Below are 22,511 nucleotides of genomic sequence, written 5' to 3' on the forward strand. Positions count from 1 at the left end.
CTTATAATGTTTTTGAACAATGCCAAGAAATTGTTTTAATTAAAATTATTTTTGTTTTTAAAATGGAATTGGATGTGAAATACTATCTTTGCCTATGTATATTTCCAAAGTCTGGGATTTTATTTCTCCAACATAATCTGAATGGAGCGAATTCCCTCTAACTAGTAGTAACAGTTATCAAAAAGGATTGCTACAACAGTCTGACTGGTGTTAACAGTTGAAAGTGTTAATAGCCTGTGTAAGACTCCTTAGCTAGAAAAAAGAAACCCTAAAATATTTTTATCTGGTCAGAAAATGTTTAAATATATACTTAGTCAATGGTACCATCTGTATTTTGTGATTTATTAAAATTGACAGTTCTGTTGGACCTTTTCATAGTAGCTGACAATACCAATAAGCTTCCCTTGAAATTTTCTGTAATAGCTGAACTTCTTTTGTAAGAAAATCCAATTAAGCACACCTCTAACTCAGTAATCTTAGGACACAACTGACAGCAGCCACCTGGTCCTTCCTCTTGGTCCTTTATTGTATTGAGCCAAGGCCAAAATAGAACTGCCCCATGACCCTGTAAAAACCCAGTATCCGAAGACACATCTGCAGCAGGTGCAGCACTAGTCAGACAGGAGGTGAACATGATCTGCAGCAGGTACTCCACTAGTCAGACAGGAGGTGAACATGATCTGCAGGTGCACTAGTCAGACAGGAGGTGAACATGATCTGCAGCAGGTGCAGCACTAGTCAGACAGGAGGTGAACATGAACTAGTTTATCTAGTGCCCATGGTTGGGAGACCCACAACAGAAATCTTACTATGGTACTGGCTTCTTGTAGTATCTGTGCCTTTTCTTTGAGTCACTGAAAACAACTGTTGCCCTGTCCAAAAGAAATGTGCCAATGCCAAGAGGCCAGCGCAGAAGCAGGAAGAATCGGCTGCTTGCCCCTCCCCCCATGCTGCAGTCTCTATCTACACTTAACTGAGTTTGCTCTGCTTTGGCCTCTGATCTTCAGTTTGGGAGAATGGGTTCTTTGAGTTTCAAATAAGAGTAAAGTAGTTCTTTGGTGTGTACAATGTGAAGTTTGAACATGCATTCATTGACTAGGTTCATTTCATTTGAATGAGAAAAATTTTAATAGTATTGGAGCCAAAATTAAATCTTGCCTTCCTGTTTTTTTTTTAAATAGTTTTTAATATAAAAAGCTCAGACTAGGGTAATACACTAGAACAGAACCTTAGCACAGTTCCTCCCAAATCCCCAATATTACAAAACGGAAGTTCACACTTAGCAACGCCAGCTTCTTAAAATCCAAGATTGCATAGTATTTCAGTAGCCAAGTTCAAAAGGTCAAGAAACAATGCAGAAACTTTCCTATCAAAGGTTTCAGTAAAATAATTCACCAAATCTCATTTGTTTTCATATAAGCCTCTGATGGCACTGCTGGCTAAGTGCTGGCCACAGTAGCACGCTAAGGGGAAGAGTGAAGAAGGCCTCGGGTTCACAGACGCCATTAGCAGTGTTGAAGGCAGTCCATTCCTCCTTTACTTTAGCTCTTTATCCCATACTAGCCATCAGCCTGCATGAGCAGAAGGTAATGCATACCTGAAACTCTACGACAGTTAGCACGCGATTGCAGCCAGAGTTGTACAACTTGGGGTAAGGCCAGGAAAACTATTTATTTATTTTTTCCCCTTATCCCATCTTTAATAAACCAGAACTCTGAAATAAATATCTTTATTTCATTAAAAAAAATCAGTATTTCATGATTGGGGTAAGTAGACAATGCTTCAGTCCATCATTTCTGGTGCCATTATAAATGGCTCCCTACATGCTTGTGGGAACCCTCTGAAGCCTTTTCTTGGTAGGAACTCCAGTTCTTCTGAATTCTTCCCTTTCCTTGAGATACTCCAGTTTGCATTCTTCATAGAAGGCTGGATCATTATAGCTATAAGAAGTAAATCAATACATTTCAAAATAGATACAATATAAGCTTTAATAACACTCAGATATTCATGAGATTTAATCTTGAAAAGCAGACTTTTAACAATAGTCACCAAGACACAATAAATATTAACTAGTGAGAAAAACAATGGCTTTTTAAATTTTGTAATAAAGTGCATAGTACTATAAAGTCTTGAGTTTAGTCTTATCACAGGATAGAATGACAAGTGGTGCTACATTCTAGGAGCCAGGGAGGGGAGGTGTCAGTGAAAACACAGTTGGGCCACCCCAGAAGAGACATGGTGAGAGAAGTGAGATGCATGCGTCACAGCTCACAGGGTACATTGTGCACATAGCAGGAAGTGCCCAAGAACACAGTACACAGCAAACAAGTCAGGATGGGCTACTGATGTCATGCTACAACAGTCTATACTGAGAGCAACAGGACAAGACTAACTGGAAGTAAAAGGCTCTTGAATGAATGGCAGTGTGTGGCAGTGTGTGGCAGTGTGTGGCAGTGTGTGGCAGTGTGTGGCAGGTAGGCTAAAAGGGAACAGCAAGGTTTTTAAAGTTGAATCTCTGATAATAGTATTTAAGCAAGAAATGATAGGTGTCTAAGCTAGCCCAAAGGAAGAGATGTGGGGATGCAAAAGTTAAGGGCTGCTTTGGTAACTAACCAGAGTTAGTTAGGAGACAGAGGACTCTAGATTATAGAAAACTCTGCTTGCTTCAGCAGCATATATACTAGGTTATAGAAAACAAATTCAAGCCACATGGCACAGACTGAACAAAAACACTCCCTTTTCAGACATGAAGAAAAGCAGAGAAACGGGATCTGTAATGGTTTAGTCCTGGGGTACAAACTACACTTAGATTTAAGATTCTTAACAGAACCCAAAGAAACCAACTTTAAGCAATAGCTTAAGGGAGGCAAGGATGAGGAGTGGAGAAATGTGTGGCTGACTAGACAGCACAGCCAGGGGAACTGAAGGAGCTACAACTATCCAAAGGTTGGCTGAAAGGGCTGCTTCTTGGGTGTGGCCATCAGCAAGCACACTACGATGACATCTGAAATGGGTCACAATGTGAAGATGAGAGGCAGGCGATGTTTTATCATGTTCCTCAAAGGGAGCAGAGGCCACATGTGTGCTGCAGCTTGCCATAGTAATTAACAACACTTTCTGGGACTTAATGTCAAAGAAAATTTTCACAACTTTCCATCATTCTTCAGCTAATGTGAAATCCACCTTTGTTTGGTTGCTTTTCTCTCTTCAAAACCAACAGCAACAGTCCTCCCTCCCCACAACACACTAGACCCTGAGGCTCATGTTTCTAGGGGTAGGAAACGATGTCCACATAGTGACAATAAGTCCCAGGCAAGTAAGAGTACATGAGAAAGTGTAAATGCTTACTAAGCGCCTAGTGTGCATCAGGCACCCTGGTCAATGTGCGTACACAGTACATCACAACCACGCCTAGAAGAACTCTCCCTTCTCAGGACAGTCAAGGCTGCAAAGGTAGCTAAGTTCTCCCTGAGCCAGTTGAGCCTAGGCTGCCCTCTCTGTAGACTCTTCCTGCCACTCTGTTCTAGGACAGGTTTATGTGCAACTAAAAACATGCTATTTTAATTACTGAATTAGATGTAAGAAATATATATATATATATATATACACACTCATATATATATGTGAGTGTGTATATATAACTATCAGAGTAGAAACCAAAGGCATTTAGGGAAATTCTTCATGAAATTTGCTTGTGCCTTCAGGACCTACCCACTCAGGCCAAATCATTCATATATATATATATATATATATATATATATATATATATATATATATATATGGTGTGTGTATACCACTCCATTTGAGTGCTGCTGTATGTGTACTGCTTTGTGCCCCAGCTCATGATGGACAGACAGCTCAGGTTTCTTTTTAACTTGATGGCCCATTATCAAACACTCAGTTTCCAGTGAAGCCCAAGAGGAGGTCAAGAACTGTCTCTCAGAGGGAGAATAACTGTATTCAGATGAAATTAAAGCCTTGCCCCCAAATCCCAAAAGTCTCCTCTGTGACTGACCCAAAGTGGCCTGCCAAAGGCTCCAAACAGCATCCCTATCTGCCACTGATAACTCAAGTACCATCAAGTCTTCTAGATAATATGGTCCAAGTGGTAAAGCAGGCTGCAGAGTAGCCTGGACCTGTTGAAGAGCCTTCTCTTGTTCCAGATCCCACTCAAAGCTAGCAGCTTTCTGTGTCACTTGGTAACATACTCAAAGTGAGGAATGTGCTGTCTCCAGAATCCAATTAGGTCCACTAAACACTGGACTTCTTTCTTCAGGGCGGAAGAGCCCGGTGCATTAACTTATCCTTCACCTCAGAAGGAATATCTCTGTATGTATGCCGCCACTCCACTGCACTAAATACTCCACTGATGTAGAAAGCCCCTAAATTTGGTTGGATTTATTCTCCATCTTCTAATACACATATAGTTACCAAAAAATCCATAGTGGCTGCTACCTCCTATTCACTTGGTCCAATAAGCATAGTGTCATCAATATAGTGCTCCAGTGTGATGTTTTATATTACAGACAGATGATCAAGATCCCATCAAACTAAGTTATGGCACAAGGCTGGAGTTAATATACTATTGAAGGAAAACTATAAAAATATGCTGCTGGCTTTTGGGAGCTGAAAGCAACCTCCTTTTGATAACCCTGATGGACAGGTACAGAAAAGAAGGCACTGCTAGATCAACAGCAGCATACCATGTACCAGGAGGTACAATCTGTCCAAGAAAGAACGCCTCAGCTGGTACCACAGCTGTAACTGGAATCACTACTTATGGCAGTCTGAATGAAAAATGCCCCCCATAGGCTTATACATTTGAATGCTAGATCCCTTGAATGAAAAATGGCCCCCATAGGCTCATACATTTGAATGCTAGATCACTTCTTGGTAGAGCTATTTGGGAAAGGGTAAGGAGATACCTCCCAATGGTCTTGGAGCAGGTATGTTACTGGAGGTACACTCTGAGGCTTCAAATGGCAGGCTCAGTCTGTCTCTATCTGTCTCTGTCTTGTCTCTGTCTTTCTGCCTCCAACTTGGAGATAAGATGTAGACTCTCAGCTACTGCTCCAGCACCATGCCTGCCTGCCCACTTGTGCCATGCTCGCTGCCATGATGGTCACGAACTCACCTCTGAAACTGTGAATGAGCCCCCTCATTAAATGGTTTCTTATATAAGTTGCCTTGGCCATGGTGCCTCTTCATAACAATAGAAAAGTTAATAACTAAGACTCTACTTGACTAAGTTTTTGTAGACAACTGTCAATTCCCACTATCAATCAGTCTTTGGCACTGACCAGGTAGAGTTAAAGGGAAACGTGATGAAAACCACTACCCCTGCACCTTTCTAGCCCTTCACAGTGACACCAATTTCTGCCGTCCTTCCAGGGATGTGATACTGTCTATACTTCGTTACTTTGCCTGGTGGGGCACATCTACTGGTTTCCATTTGGCCTTTCCAAACATACTAGCTTCTCAGTCCACAGTTATGGAGCCAATGTGAGAATTCTGCCAACTTCTATGTTCTCTATCCCAATTACACATCCTGTAACTGGGAAACAAGCACAGGATTATTCCTAGTAACCCCGTAACTTGTGTGAGTTGGATGTCAGCCAAACCCCAGCAATCACCTGCCTTCTGCACTTCACCTGGAGGTCCACAACGCTTCTCGGGGTGTCCCATTATCAGTGTCAATTCAGAACCTACATCCAATAGACTCTGGAAAGTCTGATTGTTTCCTTTCCCCAGTGAACAGTTACCCTTCTAAAGGCTGTAGGTCCATGTGGGGAAGGGCGAAAGAAAGGCTAACAGTAAGACTCTTCTTAGTCATTTCAAATAATGCTGTTGTACATGGGATAGTAATATCATGTTAAACATGATTGTGATCTGGTTCTGTTTTCATTTGGAAACTAAAAATTACATAAGGAGATGTGATTATGTGTCAGATTGACAACTTGTGATGACTAATCCTGCTTGTCAACTCATCCACACCAAGAATCCACTAAAATCCAAACAGCTAGGCACACCTGTGAGCAATGTTTCTTGACTGGATCCTTTGAGGTCAGAAGATCCACCCTACATCTGGGCCACAACTTCTGGTGGCATCGTCTTTTAATGGACATGGTAGAAGAAAGCACTTACTTTTTGCCTGCTAGCCTTCAATGTCCCTGGCAAGCCCATCAATCCTGCCGAGGCCTTCCTTCACTGGCCATGGAACAGACTTCTCCAGGATCCAACACAGACCAGAGACCAGCTGAGGCCCCTCAGCCTCGAGGACTGAACAACTCCTGGCCTTTCTGTCAAGACAGCCATTGCTGGGCTAGCCTGAGCACAGGCTGTAAGCCATTCTGATAAAGCCCGGTTTAATGTATGTAGATGCATTCTGTCAGTTCTGTTCCTCTGGAGAATACATATGTAAAACAATGTAACAAATTTCAGATCTAAGCTACAGGACTGAGACATTTACCTATCCATCAGATCTCTACCATGATCAACTAGAAGTCCCCACTGTAACTTTACCAAACTCCAAATCTCATAACTAAGATGTGGCATGTTTGTTTTGTTTTAATCAGTGTTTTACTGCTGGACAAAACAACAGCTATTCCAATCCCTACCTCCCCTCCATTGTTCTGTCATTATGGCTACCCAAGTGCTACTCAGGGTGATTTTATAGTACACAAGCAATTCCAGAGGGAAATATTCATGTTGTAACTTCTGTATAAATGTATTTCATGACTGGATTCCCACATACCTTTTTTTTCTAACAGTCCATGCCCCTGGCACTTTGCACCTCTTGAATCTGTGTAGCCTGGACTAGTATCAATCCTAGCTCAGACTTTTGAATGTTGTGCGTGCTATGATTATAAGCATGCATCATCATGGCATTTTCATTGCCCTTTTGGAGAAAAATCAGAGATTCTAGGCTGAGAAAGCAGAGGGTTTCTCTGATCAGGCAAGATGGATGGTGTCAGACATGGTTTTCCTCTCCAATGGCTGAGAGCAGAGGCACTCCATGGAGCACATGCATTGGACATGCCACTCTCTTCCATATACCTGGCATACCTAGAATGGGCACTATGGCACCACGCAGACTTTGCGTGACAGCAGTATTTGAGACGGAAGTTTCAAGGAAGCCAATCTCCTGCCCCTGCATTGTCTCCTGGCACCCCTAACTCAAGAGGTAGCCCAAATATGTCCTTGCCAACTCGTGTGCTAGGTGCCCACCAAGATATGATTTACTAATAGCTAGACAAAATTGGACATTGCTCTCTGACCTTTACCAATGTTCCAACATCTTAGCCAAACCCTGGCCTGGAAAGAATGTTACCCATCCAGACTAATTGCCTCTGGCATTGTGGGTAGGACATTGAAGCTTACAGAATGGGAGACTTATCCCAGGGCAAGGTCAAGTAGAATCCTCATTCTCAGTCAAGTACTGCAGCTGAACCACTCCTAAGAATTAACAGGAGACTGTCTCGACTTGCCCAAAAGATTGGCATAGGGGGTGTTTTACTGAGGATGGGCTGGACCTGGAGCCAAGTGTGTGTGTGAGAGACAGTATGTAGCAGTCTGCATTGAGGATTTGAGATTCAAGCCTCTATCCTCCTGGCTGGCTGGCGCACCCGCAGCCCCCTGGGACTCCGGCTGGGCCCATGCAGCCTGAGCATGCTCGGAGTCCAGAGGTGCTATACCAGTCCAGAGGAGATGGCTGCTGTTTTAGACCTAGTGTGTTTTAGATGGTCTCAGATGTACCTTGACTACTGAGCTGCCAGATCTTTCATTTCTCTTTTGCAATGATTGTAAAAGCCTCATGCCATTTTTAAGAAACACATTCATATCGCGCACTTCTTTGTGTAGTGTCTGTCAACCACCAAATCCCTTGCACACCTGGCCAGAACTCATCACCCCGCGGAATAAGGGGTCCCTGCAGAAACCCGGTCCATGGCAATGTGGGACACAGGGCATCTTACAATCCTGTGTGACATGGGAAAGAACAGTCAGTCTCCTGGCCAAGGTAAAACGCACATCAGGAGCAGATCGTTAGTTTTCATTTCCCATGGTAATTCCGGACTGGTTGGCCAAGGCCTTCGGGAGCTGCCTTGTTCTGTGTACAGCCTCAACCTGTGGAAACTGGCCTTGACTCTCACAGTGCTATGCACATACATCCATCATCTGAGGGAGTCTGAGAAAGCCACCTGCAGTTTGTGGGGAAAACTCTTGGTTTTCATAGGTAAGGTGTTCTGCTCCTGCAGAGCAGGCAACACACTGCTCAAACACCTCCTTCCTCCCTGTTAAAGGGCTCCGATGCCTTTTATAAGGTCACACAGGAAGCACACACTGGCATTGGCAGTCACCAAGGCAAGGGAAATTGGAGGTTCAGGGAAGAAATTCCAGCTGGCTTGTGACCAGGGTTCTGTGCTCAGGCACTAAGTGCTGAGCAGATGGTCTCCAGCACACATAGCAGCGGTGGCTTGTCACCAGCTTCCTCAGACAGGAAGGGTCATAGTTCTATCAATGACCAACAGATGAATCAGGCTAGGTTAGGATGCTCTTTAGCCTCTGCAGATGAACCTCCAAGTCCAGGAACATTCCAGGATGGGAATATTCAGGCTGACAGCCAGGACTTGTTCTCCAGGTGGAGAGCACAGGCCTGCAGACTGTTGCATCGAGGGGCACTTATCCACTGAAAGCCTGTGGGATTTGGTGGGTTGAATTTGAGTCATTTCAGAGCTTCTTGTCACCATCAAGGACGATACTGAGCAATGAGGAATTTAGATGTGTGGGCAGTGCAGTACATGGCTTCTGCCCCTGAGCTATGACAGAAGGTGGGGTTGCATTTGGAGGAAGAATAGGCACAAAGGTTTCCCTGTCTCAAGTTTCCTAAGGGTTCAAGTTAGAGTATAAAGCTGCCACCCAGAGGGGAAGATGCAGGGTTCTAGCACAAAGGACTCTGGTGGGCAAGCCTCAGGGACCTGAGGATTCCCAGCAGCTGCCTGTCTTCCCTTCCCCAGCTTCCCTGTGGGTCTGTGTGGCTGGGAAGAACAAACTACACACTTACTGGTGTGCTGCAGGCAGGCAAAGGTACGCCTCTCTTGCACAACTGAGGCACTCGGGATAGAGCAGCTGCTTCTTGTGCTGGCTGCTGTTAGATCAGCTTGGCACAGCTACAGTTCTTAGAAAGGGGAGCCTCAGGTGTGGAAATGCCTCCATAAGATCTAGCTGTAAGGCATTTTCTTAATTAGTGATTTGATAACGAAAGGCTGGAGAATCTTAGAATTTAAAATGAGGGTATTTAATAGAAGTGTATGTATAATGTATAACCTTTACCTAAAAGGGGGCATGGAAACCTCTGTAACAAGCCAAAAATGTGGAGTAGCCAGTTCCAGGAACTTGGCTAACAACCAACCTCAGGGCTCTGGTTCCCGATAACTGCCCCTCCTGACTGATCCACAATGAGGGCGGAACTAGGAATGAAGGTCTACTTCCACCCTTTAGTCCGGTAGATGAAGATTACATTCCTAGAGTGAATATGTTCCCCTCCCTAACTGAATACCTTGGGTTGGGTCCCTCTGAAATTTTCCACTGTTTTTATGTTATGTTTCCTTGGTAACCCTCTCCCCGCCCCCAGCTTGTGGTTTTTCCCTTTAAATACTCCTTCACTTCTTGTGTTCCGGGTCAAACTCCTCTGGCCAGCATGGTCACGAGATCGACCCTGGTACCGGCCTATCCCAAATAAACCTCATGTGATTGCAGCAAGATCGGTCTCTCGTGAGTTATTTATTGGGTGGTCGCATCATCCCGAGACTTGAGTAAGGATCTCCCCAGTTCTGGAGGTCTTTCAATATGAGAGAGCCCTGCCCGTGGTGGGTGGTACCATGCCTGGGCTAGAGGTCCTAGCTTCCGTAAAAAAGCCAACTGGGTAAACCATAGAAAGCAAGCCAGTAAGCAGCACCCCTGTGTGGTTTCTGCATCAGCTCCTGCCGCCAGGTTCCTGCCCTGTTTTGAGTTCTTGTCCTGACTTCTTTCAATGATGAAGAATAATAAGGTAATGTAAGTCAAATACACCCTTTCCTCCCAGGACAACTTGCTTTTAATCATGGTGTTTCATCCCAGCAACAGAAACTCTAACTAACACACTTACTTTCCATCTGCCCAAAAAATGTGGGTCTGTGTGCTAGTGAAGGCTGTGCCGTGCCAGCCTCCTTCAGGGGTCTATAGATGTCTGGGCAGGTAGCTCTCTATTCTCTCGATGTAGCTGTGCTGTTCTTAGAGGAAAGAGGCAGCAGTCTCAGGGCAGCTGGTCTGCTCAGCTGGCACTTTTCTGGGAGCCTTCCTACATCCTCCTGCTTTCTGCAGGACTCAGCACTCCAGTCGGAGCAGACCCTGCTTAGGCGATATCCACGGAGTCACTAAACCTCAGTAACAACACTGTTATCAGGTCCCAAAGGAACCTGGGACAAGTCTCACTCCTTCCTGGGGGCTGGGCTTCACTTCCCCTCCCCCAGTTTCTCATCCCTATTATAACTCAGCCATTTTGATCATCTCTAGGCTCCTGGCTGGCTCCTCTCATGGCCCAGTTCCATCTGGACCCTCACAGATGTCTTCTGCTGTGCTCTCCCTCATATCTACAGTAAACCTTCTCAACCATACCAAGGGGCAATCATGCCCTCTTTTCTTTCACTACAGAGCCTGGAACCAGGACACCTGTGGGTTCTGCTGAGCTACACTCATTTCTATTTCTTTAGATGTGTGTGTTGCTTTAGTTCGTCACACTTCTGTAAAACATCTGGGTACTTACAGAAGCTTGTGTTTAAGGGAAGAGAAGCTTGCCTGGGGCACACTAGGGCGCCTGTCCAGAGGGAACCTCTCCCCACAGGAAAGAGCTCCTGTAGGGGAGGGTCTGATAGTAAGGTCTAGTTCCCTAATTGGTTCAGGATTTGTCAATAAAGAAGGCTGGGAGGCAATTGCTGGGCAGAGGGTACAGATGGGTCCCAGGAGGAAAAGGCAGGCAGAGGCTGGAAGGAGAGAAGCTTTTTCTGCCATGCTTTGGAGGAAAAGGGACAAAGCAACCATGTAAGACCTAGGAGGCGGGGGAGGGGTAGCTGGGGCAGCTGGGGCCTGCTGGGGCCTGCTGGGGCCTGCTGGGGCCTGCTGGGGCCTGCTGGGGCCTGCTGGGGCAGCTGGGACCTGCTGGGGCCTGCAGCCTCCTCTCGGGGCAGGTGGACAAAGATGTTTGACAGGGAATAGGTGGAACAAGCCACTAAAATTAGGGCAGGAGGAGAAACAGAGATAATAAATTGGTAAGAGCACATCTTTCCTGGTGGTAGTTATCTGTGCCCAGCAATTGTGCCTAGCAGGAAGATTTTAAAGTAAGAAAGCTGTCTGAGTGTGGTTTATCTGCAGATTCAAAGGAAGCAGGGTTAGGGCTGGTTGCCATCTATCGGGAGCTAAGCCAGGTGGAGCAAAGGGGAGTCAGGAGGGGCGGGGAGTGCAGTAGCTCCTGGGCAAGGCAGGAGCTTAGTTTTTAAAACTACACACAACAGGATCTTGCAGTTCCTGCCAAGCTGAGACTGCCTCAGAGAAAAACATGAAAACTCTAGGTTTCCTCATCTCTAACTGCAGAGGTGGAAGGTGGGTTTAGGTAATCTTATCCCTTCCAATGGTGGTATTCTGAAACCCTGTAAGTTTACAGATACACAATCTATCCTTAAAAGTACATAAAGGACTCATGAGTGGCATTTTTCAATTTACTCTCCTAAGAAATCTCACACTATGCTCTCATTTATGTCTCACTAGCTGCATTTGGAAAAACATTAGAGGGAACAACAGCTTGCCAAAATTAAAATCTCACAACTACCAATTAACAACTTAATGAAATATTGTGATATTATTTGTCAATAATGTATGTAACAATGTATACAATAAACATATATGGTGGTGGAGACAAATGCATTCAGTAAAATCTGCTTACTTTCTTCTTTACTTTTTTTGTAGACAGGGTTTCACTATGTAGCTCCGCTGTCCTGAAAGTCAGAGGTCTCCTGCCCCAGACTCCCAAGTGCTGGGATCAAAGGCATGTGACACTACATCTGCATACTGTCATTTAAAGACTTAGAAAAACTAAGCAGGGACAAGTGGCTTCTAAATGTAATTCTAGCCCTCAGGAGGCAAAGGCCAGGAGGACAAGGCCAAACTCAAGGCCATCCTGGGCTACATAGTAAATTCCAAGATAGCTACAGCTACATATCCAGACCCTATCTCAAAACCAATAACAAAAAGGGTTAGGGAACTACAATTAAGTATTCATTGAAATGGCACTAAAATACTAATTTAAAAAGAACTGGTAGGTACAACCACTTTAGAAATCAATATGATGGTTTCTTAGAAAATTGGAATCCATCTAGTTCAAGACCCAGCTATGCCACTCCTGGGAGTATACCGAAAGGATGCTCCAACATATCACAAAGACACTTGCTCAACTGTTTGAGCAGCTTCTATTCACAATAGCCAGAAACAGGAAACAACCTAGATGTTCATCAAATGAAGAATAAAGAAAATGTGGTTCATCTACACAATGGAATATTACTCAGCTGTTTAAAAAACAATGACATCATGAAATTTACAAGCAAATGGATGAAACTAGGGAAAAAAAATCATCCTGAGTGAAGTAACCTGGAGCCAGAAAGACAAAGACGGTACATACTCATTTATATGGTATATACTCACTGTGAAGTAAAAGGCAATCATACTAAGGTCCACAGAGCCAGAGAGTCTAAGTCACGAGGAGGGCTTAAGGGAAGACTGTGACCTCCCTGGGAAGGGGAACTAGAACTAACATCATGGGTGGAGGAGTCGGGTAGGAGGAGGATGGAGAAAGAGTGCTGAGAGACAACTGGAAGTGGGGCATCTCAGGGGTGCGCTGCAAAGCGAGTGCAATGGAAACACCCACAGATCTAAGACACTAGGTAAGGGTCCCAGCAATGAGAATACAGAGCCTGAAATGGCCATCTCCTGTAACCAGGCAAGACTTCTAGGGGAGGGATGGGGACAACAAGCCTGCCTCATAACCGTCAACCTACAATGTGCCCTGCCCACAAGATGTGCTGGGGTAAGGGCAGCACAAAAATTGTGGGAGTAGCTAACCAATGACTGGTCCAGTTGAGACCCATGCCCTGAGAGCGAGCCCACTCCTGATAGGCCAGGACCTAAAGGCTGGATAGCCCAGCCTAGGATAGAACCAAACATGACTGAAAAAAAGGAAAAACATAGTCAATAAAATGATTCCTAAAATTCTGCTATACTCAGATTAGTACCTAACCCAAGTGTCTTCAGAGAAGCTTCCTCCAGCAGTGCAGGTCATAGAAATAGACGCCCAGCCCAGCAGTGCAGGAGACAGAAATAGACGCCCAGCCAAACATGTGGCAGAATCAACAGCCTGGGCTCGTGGAGGCTCACAGAAACTGAAATGACAACCAGGGACTGCATTGGGACTGCCCTGCATTTAGGCCCTCTGCACATAGGTGACAGTTGTGTAGCTTGGTCTTCTTGTGGGACTCCAAACAGTGGGAGCAGGGGCTGTCTCTGACACTTCTGCCTGTTTCTGGGACCCTCTCCTCCTGTTGGGTTGCCTCCTCCAGCCTAAATACAAGGGGTGCCTAGTCTTACTTCAACTCGCTATGACATGTCTGGCTGATATCCATGGGAAGCCTGCCCTTTTATGCTTTAATAAAGCTTCAAAAATGGACATTTATTTTTAGAGCTTCCATATCATTTGCTGCAACTTTTCCAGGAGTTGAAACAACAATTCAACAAATTGCCAGGCTGAAAAGTTCCTAGGGATCGTCTAGTTCAACTGCTTTTCAATATTAGAACTAAAAAGCAGGCTATACGCATTCTATAAACCAACCTGTTGTAGAAAAAGTACTTGTTAAGCTACGTGGAAAATCATATAAGCAATTCTGCCAAACATAATTTTTTTAAATCCTGTCCTAAATGTCTTTCTTTTAGAATAACCAGTAACATACTGATATCTTAACAAGCAACGTGAAGAATCTGCTGGGCAGAGGTACATAACATATGACAGGAAACGAGCTAATAACATTCTCCTCCTACACACTTGTGCAGGCAGACCCATAAGCATTGAGGTGACAACTTACTAAGCAGTTAGACAGTCTTTCAATGCAGAATTCTCTTTCCGGCATTTTAATACCATAAGGATCCCAGAGTCCTTGCAACATCTGGTAAAGTCTGAAATTAAAAAAAAAAAATAGATAAATAAAAAATTACATTAACATGATTTTAAAAGTTCTTACAGCCTTTCACTTAGAATCCGTTGTCCAGACTGTATACATCCCATAGTCAATTAAAAGAACAATGTATCCTAATCAATTGAAATCCAATAATATGAGGAACTAGAAATTTGTTGTCATCCAATGGTCTCTCTAATTTGGTAATTGGAGAAATAGGTCCAATATTGTACAATCTATATACACTTTCAGCTTGTTTGTTCATGACAATGTCTTGCTGTGTACAACATAAGGGTCTTGAAATCTTACTTCTCCTATCTCAGCCTCTCTATATGTAGTATTGTTTATTTCATGTTTTTACACTATACTATGGTTTTCAGAACAGCTTATATATTTCAAAAGTATTTATATACCCAAAAGAAATGTAGACAATTAACTAGGGAGGTGGCTTGTAAGAGAACAACAAAGAGTGAGACTGAATGCTTTGCTTGATGTTTGTAACTCTTGTATCAAATTTAAAGAAGAGGACTTTATAAGTTACTCTTTCTCTGAGATGAATGCTTTTCTAAATTATCACAGCTAATGAACCAAATTCTTACCCTCACCTAATGTCTGTGCCACCCTCCAAGCAGAACCATTGTTCATTGAAACAGTTGGTGAATGACTTTATGGATAGACTATCTTAATACACACACCATTTCTTAAATGAATGTAACCTGTTCTCTGTGGCTGAGAATAAAGTTACTCACTCAAGTCAAATAGCTTTGACCATAGCAGGAAGTCTTTATCCAAAAATCGTGCCTACAATTCATTCCTTGGTGCAGTAGAACTGTCAACTCTCAGCTTAGCTATGATGGAGGTAAAATCCTTTGGTGATGTGAGGGTCATTGAAGTACAGCCCTATTACAATGAAATCCAATGTCTAAAAATTGTTCTTATTTTGGTCTTGTACCACAGTAAGAGCCAAGATTTTAAACTCTACTAAACACAAAACAAAACAAACAAAAAGGCTTTATATATTTATGTTCATTTACGAAAATGCTAGCAGTGATGTATTATTTTGAAATATACAGTTAATATGTTTGGAGTTATTTAAAATTTATATTCAGAAAAACATGTATTTTCAGTATTGCTGTAGACAAGCATCTACATAAGGCTGTTAAATTGATTGTTGTTTTATATCAAACAACTTTTATAATACTCATTTTTATTATTACAACATTTTATAAATTTTAAGGAATATGATAAAAAAAGATATTGAAGGGGGTCTCTAGGAGGAGTTGGGGTACAAAAGGGAAACAAGAATGTGGTTTAATTCTATTTACTTAAAATATGTTTTTAAATGTTAACAAATTCAGATAAATTGAAATCATGTAAGTTTTCTCATCATAATGCAATAAAAGTTTAAAAAATTTAAAAAAAAAAATAAAACAATGGACACTGCGGAAGGGCAGACTGCAAGTGAGGCTCATTTTGTAGAAAGGGATCTGAGAGGGGGACTTGTGAGACAAAAGCAGAACTGCCTGGGGACCCACAGACCACAGTGACCTCATATAGGATCGCCAGTGGGACAAGAATGCATCCCAAGGGAAATAAGTAACAAGATGTGGTGGTTTGAAGAAACACCCAACAGGCCCACAGGGAGTGGCACTAATAGGAGGTGTGGCCTTGCTGGAGAAAATATGTCCCCGGGGGTGGGTTTTGAGGTTTCAGCTGCTCAAGTGAAACTCAATGTCTGGCTCCTCCTGCTGCTTACTGATCTGGTTGTAAACTCTCAGCTCCCCCAGTACCAAGGCTGCCTGGATGCTGCCATGCTTCTCAACACGATGATAACAGACTAAACCTCTGAACCTTTAAGCCAACCCCAGTTAAATGTTTTCCTTGTAAAAGTTGTATGTAGTCAAGGTTTTCGTCACAGTAATAGAAACTCTAAGACAGTAGTTGATTTCAGGGGTGGGTTATTGCTACAACAGACATGACCATGCTTTTGTTTGGAGGAATGTCGACGTTGGGACTAGGAAAACAGCTGAATGCTCTAAGAGGCCTTAGTGGGCCATACTAGTGGGGACATGATGACAGTAGTGCTGAGGGTGACTGTGGGCCTGGATCAAAAGGTTTCAGATTCAAAATGACTGTGTGGCCTGGAGACTATTCTTGGGACATTTTGGCTGTTTTCTGCCCTTGTCCATAAAATATACCTGACGCTAAATAGAAGAGCTATGAATTAACAGCAGAGAAGATTTCCAGACACCTTAGCACTGACTGGATGGCTCGGTTATTGGTGGCACACATATGCATATTTATAACGAAAAGAAGCAAACCAAGCAAGAAGAAATACAGGATGCACAGTTTGAGGAGAAAGAGGTACCAGGAACTATAAACAGATTAGAGAGAAGCCTGATGCTAGGTGGAATATAAGGAGAGCAAGATCGTACCCAGCTAAGCTTCAAATCTGTGAAAAGGAATAAAGAGAAGTAAAAAGGAATTTAAAAAAAAATCAGGGCCTAGTATAGTGGTGCACACCTTTACTCCCAGCACTCCAGAGGCAGAGGCAAGAAAATCTTTTGAGTTCAAGGTCAGCCTGATCAACAGAGAAAGTTCCAGGACAGTCAAGCTTAGGCAGTGAAGGAAAACATCAAAACCAGAAAGCTGGTGAAGATGTGCCTGAATGAGAGGCCTGTGTTCCAGCTCCAATAAGCAGCAGAACTTGGCAGCTCGGCCTATGGTTCCGGCTTTAGAGTGAAGAACTGAAGAAAAGGCTCATGGAATCTCCCTCCACAGCAAAGGAAAGTCACTGAGGACAGCTGTGTGTCAAAGGTGTTGTTGCATAGAGGCCTAGAAAGACCACTCTGCAGAGCCTAGATTGCCTCTGAGACCCCAAGATGTTGGAGAGATGGCAGTGGTGGGATACCTGCCAAGGAGTGATGCCAACAGGAAGTGGAACCAGCCCAAGAGCCCCGATTAACTCTTTTCCTTATAAGAGTTGTGGTCATGGTGTCTCTTTAAAGCAACAGAAACCCTAACTAAGATAGAAGTGTTAAAACCATCCCAGACCCAGGGATCTGGCATCCATCTGTTTCTCCTTAGCTGAAGACTTCCCTCTGGTGGCAGCATAGCCCTCCCTTTCTGCAGATCCCTGCAATGTGCCTTAAAGTCTAGTACCCGGGCTCTCATTCTTTTCAAATCCTAAATGCCATAGAAATTGCAAACAGTCTTGTTTCATCTCCTTCTGTGACCACACCAGTTACATTGCACTTTCAGTCTCTGATGCCACCATCCACCCACAGCCACTGGACACCGCCTTACACTTGCATTGGGTCAGACCCAGTCCTCCCCAATCCTCCCCATAGGCCAGTGTGCTCTGCCAGGTATCCTAGCAGCTATCCTCCTAATTGTCCTGCTACTCCGTGTCTACTGCGATTCGAGCAGTTTTAGGCTCTGCTGTCAAGTAGCCAGCAGTTACCCACTCAGGTGTTAACCACGACACCAACCAGCCTCACCAAGAAGCTGTCGGGTACAGCCTCAATGCTTTGAGAGCTTGTGTAATATAATATCAGGGTTCCATCTTCCCTCGAGCCATGTGCTCCATTCTAATCACTAAAGAATGTAAGTCATGCATAATTAGCTTAAAGCAAGCAGGCCATTTCAGGAGTCTCTATAGAGCTACATACCTATATGTGACAAAGCATTATTACATCACAGCAACCAGAAATGACTGAGACAAATGTGTACAAACTTACTAGGGGGATTTGGCCAAAACTACAGCCTCACAGCAGACACGCCCAAATCTACCAGAGCAGGATAGCAAGGCTCTGGCAGAACAGGAACAGGGTCTGAGATGAGATGACCTTCAGTAGTGCACAGGATGTGATCCCATGAAGAGTGACCTCACATGCTCCATCACAGCCAGAGTGAGTGATCTTTAGGTCTCAGCCCTCCATTCCAACCCCACCTGTTTAATCTGAACATTATCCATTATTTCCTTCACCCCAACTATAAGTATTTCTGTTCACTATACAGATGAGCTGGGCAGGACAGCTAAGTCACACCCAGTGAGCTTTTGTTTGCATCCTTTGGCAAAGGACTTCCATCTCCAATCACAAAGTAGACAAGGCTAGCTTATTATCAGTTATCACATGGGGGGCATGAACATGGATATCAAAACACCCTTTATTTCTTATTTCGGAATGCCTATTTTTCTTATGTATCTGTTTTTGTACTTAGAGCATTGCATTAAGATATGATTGAAAATAAAAAGGCATGGCAGTCCTCACCATAAAGTTAATGCAGAATTGACCACTTGACTACAGGGTTCTTTAAGAGAACTGCCATGTTCAAGAGTGGTGATTAAAAGTAAGCTAGATACCCCTTCCCTGTGCTCTACTGTGACCTCATCACACCTGTGCCCTACTGTGATCTCATCACACCTGTGCCCTACTGTGATCTCATCACATCTGTGCCCTACTGTGACCTCATCACACCTGTGTGTGCCCTACTGTGATCTCATCACACCTGTGCCCTACTATGACCTCACCACACCTGTGTGTGCCCTACTGTGACCTCATCACACCTGTGCCCTACTGTGACCTCATCACACCTGTGTGTGCCCTACTGTGACCTCATCACACCTGTGTGTGCCCTACTGTGACCTCATCACACCTGTGCCCTACTGTGACCTCATCACACCTGTGTGTGCCCTACTGTGACCTCATCACACCTGTGCCCTACTGTGACCTCATCAAACCTGTGCCAAACTGGTCTACTCAGATAATGGCTGGAAGAAACATCATTGCCAAACTGAGTTCTGCCTAAAGAAAGCATGCTAGCTGGCGGATACCAAGGATTTTTGGAAAACACAGTGGCTACTATCAAAAGTCTAACTCATAATTTTAACAAACACAACATTCTACTGCCTTAGTTCAGCACAGAACACATGGGCACTGCATTGTTTTGGAAGTGCCCTAAGCTGGAGGCTGGCAGAAGCTGCGTTTCTGTGTCCCTCATGAAGGAGTGCTGTCCAGGCCTCTTCCCCATGCCAAGTCTCTTCTGGAGGAGCTATAAGTTACCTGAAGCTTCAAGTTGTTTCGCACAGCTTCCATCACGTTTAGTTAGCAACACGACTTTAATGAGAGTCTTCTTTCCTCTTGCATTAGCATATAATCATGTAAACTAACATTGCTAATACTGCCAACCGACTGTAAAATGATACTTTGAAATTCAGTCTTAAAAGTAAAGAGCTCCCACCTATCAGTTTTATGTGAAATGTTAAAGAGCTTGCATGCCCAATTCTATCAATCTTTGAATATTAATGAAACCATAACAAAAGAACTAAAAATTAGTAACTATTAAAGTAAAATTATAGAGGAGTTAGAGAAAAGACTGAAGGAGCTGAAGGGGTTTGCAACCCATAGAAAGTACAACAATATGAACCAACCAGACCCTCCAGAGCTCCCAGGGACTAAACCACCAACCAAAGAGTACACATGGAGGGGCCGATGGATCCAGCGCATATGTAGCAGAGGATGGCCTAGTGGGACATCAATGGGAGGAGAGGCCCTTGGTCCTGGGAAGGCTTGATGCCCCAGTGTAGGGAAATGCCAGGGTGGGGAGGTGGGACTAGGTGGGTGGGGGAGTACCCTTATAGAAGCAGGGGGAAGGAGGATGAAATATGGGGTTTCCAGAGGGGAAACTTGGAAAGGAGATAACATTTGAAATGTAAGTAAATAAAATATCCAATAAAAAAGAACTACAAAAATTAAATTTCATTTAGTTAAACTTATGTTAACCTAGTTCAAATACACATGAGAACTGTATTTGATACAGTTGAACAATACAAATACAAATGAACAATGAGAGACTGAAAAGACTAAGTTGTTCTGAAAGTTAATGAGATGTGCATTCAAGACTTTTTTTTCCTTCAGTAAAATACCAAGAACATGAAAATCTTTTAATCTTAGTACTCAGAAAGCAGAGTCAGGCAGATCTCTGTAAGTCTAAAGTCAGCCTAGTATATAAATCAAGTTCGAGGACAGTTAGGGCTACATAGAATCTGTCTCTAAAAACAAAAGAAAACATTGGAATCCATGTATTTGTAAAGCCTTCATTTCTCTCAAATAAACTACCTAGTATTAAACTATACCATGCTACTGATGAAACAGCTCAGTAGCTACCAAAAGTAAAATAGCATCAGATATCTCAACTCCTGAGCCTATATTCTATTCTGAAAATTTCTCACAAATGTTTCTAAACATTATAAGCAAGAATTTTACACATTAAAAAATGGCCTCTCCTGTGCATCTTGGTCTTCATGTGGGTCCTGAACAACTGGAGCAGGGACTACCCAACAGCTGTGCCTGTGTGTGGGATATGTTCTTTCAGCTGGGCCGCCCTGCCTCGCCTCAGTGGGAGAGGATGCGCATAGCCTCACAGAGACTTGAAGTGCCAGGGTAGGGGATACCCAGGAGGCCTACCTGCTCAGAGGAGAAGGGGAGGGAGTATGGGAGAGGGTATTGTGGGAGGGGTGATCGGGAGAAGGCAGTGAGCAGGATGCAAAGTGAATAAGTAAATAATAACAATGATGATGATGATAATGATTGTTATTATTATTAAAATGGCTTCTCTAAAGTGACTACAATGAGCTATTATTTTTCCATTTCATTTACTTTTCCTGTGACCCACCAAGTTTAATTAGAGACAGAGCATGGGAGAAGAACTATCTGACTATCAATAGGAACCAACGGTGGCAGGTACTTTTATTGTCTATTTGAAGAGGCCGCTGAGTAAATTCACACATGCCTTAATGAAGCCTCTCCTTTCTTTTCATAAGCTTCTCATAGTAGCCACATAAAATGATAAACTCTGCATTTTAGATTTGAAGTACGTCATGAGCACACTATACTAGGAACATGGATGCATCCATCTTTCCACAATGTCAAACCATTATTTTAAAGAATAATGACACATTCACAAGCTACATCATCAGTATATTGACTGCACTTGCCAAGTGGTCCCAATTTCCCCTGATAGCTGGCTGATGAGAGATTAATTTCAATCTTAATTACTAATATTAACTCTCAGATCACACATCATATAGTAATTATATCTCTTTGGGTATGTGTATGTAGAGGGTTACAAAAGAGTTAAAGAGGAGACAGAGTTTGAAGAGGTGGAGATGGATGCAGATACCAACAATCTAAGGGTCACTGCGGGTAGATTATTAAACAAATCAGCTGGAGGGCTAGTTCAGAGCCTCAGGAGGGAGTGAAGCTGCAGAGGTGAGGTGTACAGGAGTCTGGAGACCAGCCCTGGACACATGAACACAGACAATCACAGGGCACCGTTAGGCCTAGCAAGTGGCCAGGCCCCACCTGAGCAGACACACAGGTTCTGAAGTGACTGTCAAGCGCCTCCGACTCCACTTCTCTTTGTGGCAAGTGAGTGAGGTGCTGCACCTTCCCACCTCCCATGTGCTCAGGAAGCTCTTGTCTGGAGTGTTTTTAATGTCTGTGTGCCCACACGGTCTTCAGGAGTAAGTTGTTATCAATCTGCACTTCATAGACAGTGCTGGTACCTGCACTCACAATGACATGCACAATCATCCTTTCTCTGTTTGTGCTTCAAATGGAGCCAAATGCTGCTTTGTGAGATAGAGTCACCCGAGCAAGATACCACCTGAAGCCAATGTTTCACACCGTTTGGAGAGCTTAGTGCACTGCACGAGAGCCGAGCCGTATCTCAACAAAGTGCTACAAGGACTTGAAAGGAAGGTATGAGAATGGTCATCGTGGCCAGCAAACAAAACACCTGAGCACCGGCCTTTGTTTTAAAGGATCACAGGCCAGGCCAGCGGGAGATGCTCAGATGGAGTGGCCATGAGCAGCGCTAACGTTGACAGAGAGGACTGAGAAGGTGGCCAGGCAGAAAGTCGGGGAGGCTGTTTCTTCCACTTCCCTTACATATCCTACCTATGGGGCCTGACACACAGTCTCCTCACAAAGCAGATGTTCACAAGCTGCTTTTAAACAGGTCAGTGTCTATAGAAAGAGATGGCCTCAAGGCTAACCGCAGGAGCGGCTTCACTCACCTCCTAGTACAATAACCATTACAGGTTTCTTTCTTAAAAGACGTTATTTTGTGGATAACCATAAAAGGAATATTATATATTCATTAAAGGAATAGCATGTTGATAGTTATTTCCTATCTTCTTGAAACAAAAAAAATGTATCTTTCATCAACATCAGATCTCTTATACCACCTGCCAAA

The 22,511-nt window shown here is 43.6% G+C and overlaps 1 protein-coding gene across 1 annotated transcript in view; it reads right to left on the minus strand.

The window, feature by feature from the left end:
• Positions 1–1,637: 1,637 nt before the first annotated feature.
• Cmc1 (C-X9-C motif containing 1) overlaps positions 1,638–22,511 on the minus strand; it is a 72,251-nt gene continuing 51,377 nt past the window's right edge. The window contains exons 3-4 of the mRNA XM_031346004.1: positions 14,160–14,250; positions 1,638–1,940 (exon numbers count right to left, since the gene is read on the minus strand). Of these exons, the coding sequence (XP_031201864.1) occupies positions 1,820–1,940; positions 14,160–14,250 (212 nt within the window). The 3' untranslated portion in view covers positions 1,638–1,819. The remainder of the gene's footprint in view (positions 1,941–14,159; positions 14,251–22,511) is intronic.

The sequence above is a fragment of the Mastomys coucha genome, unplaced genomic scaffold, assembly GCF_008632895.1.
Source record: "Mastomys coucha isolate ucsf_1 unplaced genomic scaffold, UCSF_Mcou_1 pScaffold23, whole genome shotgun sequence".
Lineage (NCBI taxonomy): Eukaryota > Metazoa > Chordata > Mammalia > Rodentia > Muridae > Mastomys > Mastomys coucha.